The sequence below is a fragment of the Piliocolobus tephrosceles genome, chromosome 2 (genome assembly GCF_002776525.5).
Source record: "Piliocolobus tephrosceles isolate RC106 chromosome 2, ASM277652v3, whole genome shotgun sequence".
Classification (NCBI taxonomy): domain Eukaryota; kingdom Metazoa; phylum Chordata; class Mammalia; order Primates; family Cercopithecidae; genus Piliocolobus; species Piliocolobus tephrosceles.
The window spans coordinates 102,431,659-102,439,321 of NC_045435.1; the positions used below are offsets into that span (position 1 = coordinate 102,431,659).

At 50.8% G+C, this 7,663-nt stretch overlaps 1 protein-coding gene across 1 annotated transcript; it reads left to right on the forward strand.

Moving 5' to 3' along the window:
- Window positions 1-934: 934 nt before the first annotated feature.
- Window positions 935-6,989, forward strand: THPO (thrombopoietin). The gene is given in 6 exon segments (XM_023187503.1): window positions 935-1,209; window positions 2,871-3,028; window positions 3,258-3,385; window positions 3,670-3,756; window positions 5,676-5,843; window positions 6,080-6,989. Coding segments are annotated over 6 exon segments (1,482 nt in total). The 3' UTR covers window positions 6,746-6,989.
- The last annotated feature ends 674 nt before the right edge of the window (window positions 6,990-7,663 follow it).

Genomic DNA, 7,663 nt, shown 5'->3' on the forward strand with positions numbered 1-7,663 from the left:
CTTGGTTCCATGGTCATGCCTGCCTCCCTGTCTCTCCCACCCACACACACCCACTATCCTCCCAGCTATCCCAGCACCCTCCTTCCTAATCTTGGGAGACATCTCGTCTGGCTGGTCGGGAAAATTCCAGGATCTAGGCCACACTTCTCAGCAGACATGCCCATCCTTGGGGAGGAGGAACAGGAGAGAGCCTGAGGAAGTTCTAGGGGACAGGGGGATGATGGGAACAAGGTCAGGCCGGGACGCCCCTGAGGACAGAGACTGTGGGGAGACTAGGACTGGGAAGAAAGCAAAGGAGCTAGAGCCAGGGCCAAAGGAAAAGGGGGGCCAGCAGGGAGGTATTTGCGGGGGAGGTCCAGCAGCTGTCTTTCCTAAGACAGGGACACATGGGGCTGGTTATTCCTCTTGTCACATGTGGAACGGTAGGAGATGGAAGAGGGAGACAGAACAAGCAAAGGAAGGCCCCATGCACAGAGAGCTGTGTGTGTGTAGCCCTCCAAGTCACTAGACCCCAGCAGACCAGCACCTAAGCCCAGGCTTAACCCGGTGCATGCGTGCACATACAGTGCCCCGCACCTGACAGTCCTCTCAACCGGTCTAAACCCTTTCCCCATAACACCAGCCCATAACAGGAGATTTCTGTCATGTGGGCAATATCCGTATCCCACTTCGAAAAGGGGAATAACAAGACAGGACTCCCTAGGGGGTTATAGAAAGAAAAACAGGAAAGCAAGTGTCCTGTTGGATTTCAGCAGCAGGTGTGATGTCCAGGGAAAAGAAATTTGGATAGCCAGGAAGTGAAAACCCCACCAATCTAAAACAAGACCTCTGGGCTTCTTCCCCAGTGACACAAATGTCCTGCCAGATTCCTCCTGGAAAAAAACCTCTGCTCCTGTCCCCCTCCAGGTCCCAGGTTGCCCATGTCCAGGAAAAGATGAATCCCCCTATCCAAGTCTTCTCCATGGTGTGTGTGGGTGGAGGAGTGGACCCTGGTCCAGGCAGGGGCTCCAGGGAAGAGAAGGCGTCACTTCCGGGGGCCTTTGCCAGTGTCTGGTGGTTCCCTCCTCTGATTGGGCAGAAGTGGCCCAGGCAGGCGTGTGACCTGCTGCTGTGGAGGGGCTTTGCCCCACCGCCACATGTCTTCCTACCCATCTGCTCCCCAGAGGGCTGCCTGCTGTGCACTTGGGTCCTGGAGCCCTTCTCCACCCGGTGAGTGGCCAGCAGGGTGTGGGGTTATGTGAGGGTATAAAGGACAGCAAAGAGAAATGGTCTCCTAGCTGGGGGAGGGGCAGGCAAACTGGAACCTACAGGCACTGACCTTTGTCGAGAAGAGTGTAGCCTTCCCAGAATGGGAGGAGCAGGGCAGAGCAGGGGTAGGGGGTGGGGTGCTGGTTTCTGAGGGACTGATCACTTACTTGGTGGAATACAGCACAGCCCTGGCTGGCCCTAAGGAAAGGGTACATGAGCCCAGGGAGAAAATAAGAGAGGGAGCTGCACTTCGGGGCTTAGCGAACACAGTACTAAGATGGACACATCCCCAATCCCCATTCTTAGCTGGTTATTCCTTGTTAGCTTAAGGTTCTGAATCTGGCGCTAGGGAAGCTGGGCTAGGCGAGCCAGGGCGCAAGGAGAAGGTAATGGGAGGAGGGCCCACGCATGTTGACAGACCTACAGGAAATCCCAATATTGAATCAGGTGCAAGCCTCTTTGCACAACTTGTGAAAGGAGGAGGAAGCCATGTGGGGGGTCCTGTGAAGGAACCGGAAGGGGTTCTGCCAAGGGGGCAGGGAGGCAGTGAGCTATGAGACAGATATGTTAGTGGGCGCCTAAGGCAAGTAAGCCCCTAAGGTGGGCATCACCCAGCAGGTGCCCCTTCCTGGGTAGCTGGCCTCAGGAAGGAAGTCCCAGGACTGTTAGCCCATCTCTTGACCTCAGATAATGGAGTATTTCAGGACTTGGAGTCCAAAGAAAAGCTCCAGAGGCTTTATGTGTGGGGGTACATAGGGAAAGAATAGAGGTTAATTTCTCCCATACTGCCCTTTAATCCTGACCTCTAAGTGGTCCCGGTTACAGCTTTGTGCAGTTTGTCCCGCCCCAGCCCCACTCCCCACTGCAAAAGTTACCCCTCAACATATTGTGCATGTCTGCCAATTCCTCACCCGGGCCCTGCATCCCATTTTCCACTCTCTTCTCCAGGCTGAAGCCACAATACTTTCCTTCTCTATCCCTATCCCAGATTTTCTCTGACCTAACAACCAAGGTTGCTCAGAATTTAAGGCCAATTAAGATATGTGTGTATACATACCATGTCCTGCTGTTCTCAGCAGGGGTAGGCGGCACCAAATCCATGTCAGATTCACTGAGGAGGCCTGACAAAAAGGAGACACCATATGCTTTCTTTTTTTCTTTTCTTTTTCTTTTTCTTTCTTTCTTTCTTTTTTTTTTTTTTTTGAGACGGAGTTTCGCTCTTATTGCCCAGGCTGGAGTGCAGTGGCGGGATCTCAGCTCACGGCAACCTCCACCTCCCAGGTATAAGCGATTCTCCTGTCTCAGCCTCCCAAGTAGCTCAGATTACAGGCATATGCCACCATGCCCTGCTAATTTTTTTGTATTTAGTAGAGACAGGGTTTCACCATGTTAGGCTGGTCGCGAACTCCTGACCTTGGACTCCCAAAATGCTGGGATTACAGGCGTGAGCCACTGCACCCGGTGCACCATATGCTTTCATCACAAGAAAATGTGAGAGAAGTCAGGCCTTTGGCAGTTCCAGGCTGGTCAGCATCTCAAGCCCTCCCCAGCATCTGTTCTCCCTGCCAGGCAGTCTCTTCCTGGAAACTCGGTTAAATGTTCACTCTTCTTGCCACTTTTAGGATAGATTCCTCATCCTTGGCCTGCCTTTGACCCACCCTACTCTGCCCAGAAGTGCAAGAGCCCAAGCCGCCTCCATGGCCCCAGGAAGGATTCAGGGGAGAGGCCCCAAACAGGGAGCCACGCCAGCCAGACACCCCGGCCAGAATGGAGCTGACTGGTGAGAACACTCTTGAGGGGCTAGGGCCAGATGGAAACATGACAGAAAGGGAGAGAGAAAGGAGACACACTGCAGGGGCAGGGAGCTGGGGGAACCCATTCTCTCAAAAATAAGGGGTCTGGGGGTGGATTCCTTGGATTTTGGGTCTGGGTCCTGAATGGGAATTCCTGGAATACCAGCTGACAATGATTTCCTCCTCATCTTTCAACCTCACCTCTCCTCATCTAAGAATTGCTCCTCGTGGTCATGCTTCTCCTAACTGCAAGGCTAACTCTGTCCAGCCCGGCTCCTCCTGCCTGTGACCCCCGAGTCCTCAGTAAACTGCTTCGTGACTCCCATGTCCTTCACAGCAGACTGGTGAGAACTCCCAACATTATCCCCTTTATCCTCATTAACTGGTAAGACACCCATACTCCTGGGAAGACACCACTTCCTCTAACTCCTTGAGCCAATGACTGTTCTTCCCATATTGTCACCACCTACTGATCACCCTCCCTGACAACGATTAATCTTTGCAATACAGCCATCATTTAAAAGCTCTCATCTAGACGTAGTACTCATGGAGGACTACCCTTCTCACTAGGCTACCATAGCCCTCTCTATTTCAGCTCCCTTCTCCCCTCAACAATCTTTTTCAACAGAGCCTGTGCCCAGAGGTTAACCCTTTGCCCACACCTGTCCTGCTGCCTGCTGTGGACTTTAGCTTGGGAGAATGGAAAACCCAGATGGTAAGAAAGCCGTTCCTAACCTTGGCTTCCCTAAGTCCTGTCTTCAGTTTCCTACTGCTTCCCACGGATTCTCCAACATTCTTGAGCTTTTTAAAAATATCTCACCTTCAGCTTGGCCACCCTAACCCAATCTACATTCACCTATAATGATAGCCTGTGGATAAGATGATGGCTTGCAGGTCCAATATGTGAATAGATTTGAAGCTGAACACCATGAAAAGCTGGAGAGAAATCACTCATGGCCATGCCTTTGACCTGTTCCCATTCAATCTTCTTAAATTGGCATGAAGAAGTAAGACTCATATGTTATCCACAGATGACACAAAGCTGGGAAGTACCGCTAAAATAACAAAAGACTGAATCAAGATTCATGACTAGGTCAAAAACAAGGTGAAATAACAGAGATATAAAATTCTACGTGTGGGCCAGGAGCTCACGCCTGTAATCCCAGCACTTTGGGAGGCCGAGGCTAGTGGATCAGCTGAGGTCAGGAGTTTGAGAGCAGCCTGGCCTACTTGGTGAAACCCCATCTCTACTGAAAATACAAAATTAGCCAGGCATGGTGGTGCATGCCTGTAATCCCAGCTACTCAGGAGGCTGAGGCAGGAGAGTTGCTTGAATCTGGGAGGCAGAGGTCGCAATGAGCCGAGATCATGCCAATGCATTTCAGCCTGGGCGACAAGAGCAAAACTCCATCTCAAAAAGAAAAAAAGAAAAAGAAAAAAGTTCTACATGTGTAAATTAATGAGTAAAGTCCTATGCCAGCTTTCAGGCCACAATGCCCTGCTTCCATCATTTAAGCCTCTGGCCCTAGCACTTCCTATGAAAAGGATCTGAAAGAATTAAATTGCCCCCAAACTTGCCATGTAACATTACTGAAGCAGCTATTCTTAAAGCTAGTAATTCTTTTCTGTTCGATGTTTAGCATCCCCATTGTGGAAATGCTCCTAGAAAACTCTATTCCGAGTGGACTACACTTAAATATACTGGCCTGAACACTGGACATCCCCCTGAAGACATATGCTAATTTATTAAGAGAGACCATATTAAACTAACATGTGTCCAGAAAGCAGCAGCCTGAGCAGTAAGAGACCAGAAGCATGTTTTATGAGCAATAATTTAAAAAACTAAAATCTATCCTCAAGAGCCCTAGCATCTCTTCTTCCCTCAGTACTGAATCAGGGAAGAAGGGCAGTTCCTATGGGTCCCTTTTAGTCCTTTCTTTTCATCCTTATGATAGAGTCTCATATCTACATTTGGTTTATTTATTTATTATCATTTATTATTTGAGATGGAGTCTCACTCTATCCCCCAGGCTGGAATGCAGTGGCACGATCTCAACTCACTGCAATCTCAGCCTCCCTGATTCAAGCGATTCTCCTGCCTCAGTCTCCCACATAGCTGGGATTACAGCTGCCCACCTCCATGCCCAGCTAATTTTTGTATTTTTAGTAGAGATGAGGTTTCACCATGTTGGCCAGGCTGGTCTTGAACTCCTGACCTCAGGTGATCCACCTGCCTCAGCCTCCCAAAGTGCTGGGATTACAGGTGTGAGCCACTGCACCTGGCCTTCATTCAGTTTAAAAATCAAATGATCCTAAGGTTTTGCAGCAGAAAGAGTAAATTTGCAGCACTAGAACCAAGAGGTAAGATTTCAGCAACGTAAGAAAATAAGGAGCTCTTCTCACTAAAACCAAGTTTAAGACCAGGCTGGACTAGCGGACCCTGGAGTTTTTGAAGCAGAGGCTGATGACCAGTTGTCAGGATACCGTGAAGGAATTCCTGCCCTGGGTGGGACCTTGGTCTTGTCCAATTCTCAGCCCGTATGATTCACTCTGCTGGCTATTCCTACAGGTTCCCCACCCGCTATTAGTGTGCCCTTTGAGGCAGTGCGCTTCTGTCTTCCATCTCTTTCTCAGGAGGAGACCAAGGCACAGGACATTCTGGGAGCAGTGACCCTTCTGCTGGAGGGAGTGATGGCAGCACGGGGACAACTGGGACCCACTTGCCTCTCATCCCTCCTGGGGCAGCTTTCTGGACAGGTCCGTCTCCTCCTTGGGGCCCTGCAGAGCCTCCTTGGAACCCAGGTAGGTCCCCAGTCAAGGGATCTGTAGAAACTGTTCTTTTCTGACTCAGTCCCCCTAGAAGACCTGAGGGAAGAAGGGGTCTTCCAGGGAGCTCAAGGGCAGAAGAGTTGATCTACTAAGAGTGCTCCCTGCCAGCCACAATGCCTGGGTGCTGGTATCCTGTTTTTCCTACTTAGACAAGGGAGGCCTGAGATCTGGCCCTGGTCTTCGGCCTCAGGACCATCCTCTGCCCTCAGCTTCCTCCACAGGGCAGGACTACAGCTCACAAGGATCCCAATGCCATCTTCCTGAGCTTCCAACACCTGCTCCGAGGAAAGGTGCGTTTCCTGCTGCTTGTAGGAGGGCCCACCCTCTGCGTCAGGCGGGCCCCACCCACCACAGCTGTCCCCAGCAGAACCTCTCTAGTCCTCACACTGAACAAGCTCCCAAACAGGACTTCTGGATTGTTGGAGACAAACTTCACTGCCTCGGCCAGAACTACTGGCTCTGGACTTCAGAAGCGGCAGCAGGGATTCAGAGCCAAGATTCCTGGTCTGCTGAACCAAACCTCCAGGTCCCTGGACCAAATCCCCGGATACCTGAACAGGATACACGAACTCTTGAATGGAACTCGTGGACTCTTTCCTGGACCCTCACGCAGGACGCTAGGAGCCCCGGACATTTCCCCAGGAACATCAGACACAGGCTCCCTGCCACCCAAACTCCAGCCTGGATATTCTCCTTCCCCAACCCATCCCCCTACTGGACAATACACACTCTTCCCTCTTCCACCCACCTTGCCCTCCCCTGTGGTCCAGCTCCACCCCCTGCTTCCTGACCCTTCTGCTCCAACACCCACCCCTACCAGCCCTCTTCTAAACACATCCCACACCCACTCCCAGAATCTGTCTCAGGAAGGGTAAGGTTCTCAGACACTGCCGGCATCAGCATTGTCTCATGTACAGCTCCCTTCCCTGCAGGGAGCCCCTGGGAGACAACTGGACAAGATTTCCTACTTTCTCCTGAAACCCAAAGCCCTGGTAAAAGGGATACACAGGACTGAAAAGGGAATCACTTTTCAGTGTACATTATAAACCTTCAGAAGCTATTTTTTTAAGCTATCAACAATATTCATCAGAGCAGCTAGATCTTTGGTCTATTTTCTGCAGAAACTTGCAACTCACTGGTTCTCTATGTGCTCTTTTTCTATGACAATTCTGCAAAGGCCTGGGCTGGCCTGGCATTTGAAGAGAGGGAGAGACCTTGCATCAGAGAAGGTCTTGCATCAGAAAACAGAGAAAGGGTAAATTCCTTTGCTTCAAGTTTGAGGCCTTCCAACGCCCCCATCCCCTTTACTATCATTCTCAGTGGGACTCTGATCCCACATTCTTAACAGATCTTTCCTCTTGAGAAATGAATAAGCTGCCTCTCAGAGACACTGTCCCTATACAATAGACAAAACTGAGCTTGTATAAGAAATAAATGAGAGCACCCAAAAGCTCCCTGAAAAACAAGGGAAACATGTTCTTCGAGAGTGGCAATAGATCCCCCTCACCCTGCCACCCCCAACAAAAAAGCTAACAGGAAGCCTTGGAGAGCCTCACACCCCAGGTAAAGCTGTGTAGACAGTTCAGTAAAGACAGGACCTGGATGTGACAGCTGAGCAAACAGCTAGAGCTTTGGCAGCTCAGCAGGAGGCTTTGCCAGGCATGGACGCCTGCCTCCCTCCTGTGGAGGTCAGGGGGAAGTGCAGGAAGTGGCATGAGTCAGGCTCCTTGAGCTCACACAGCAGGAAAACAAGTACAAGTCAAGTACAAGTTGAAGGCTCATTTCCCAGTTCC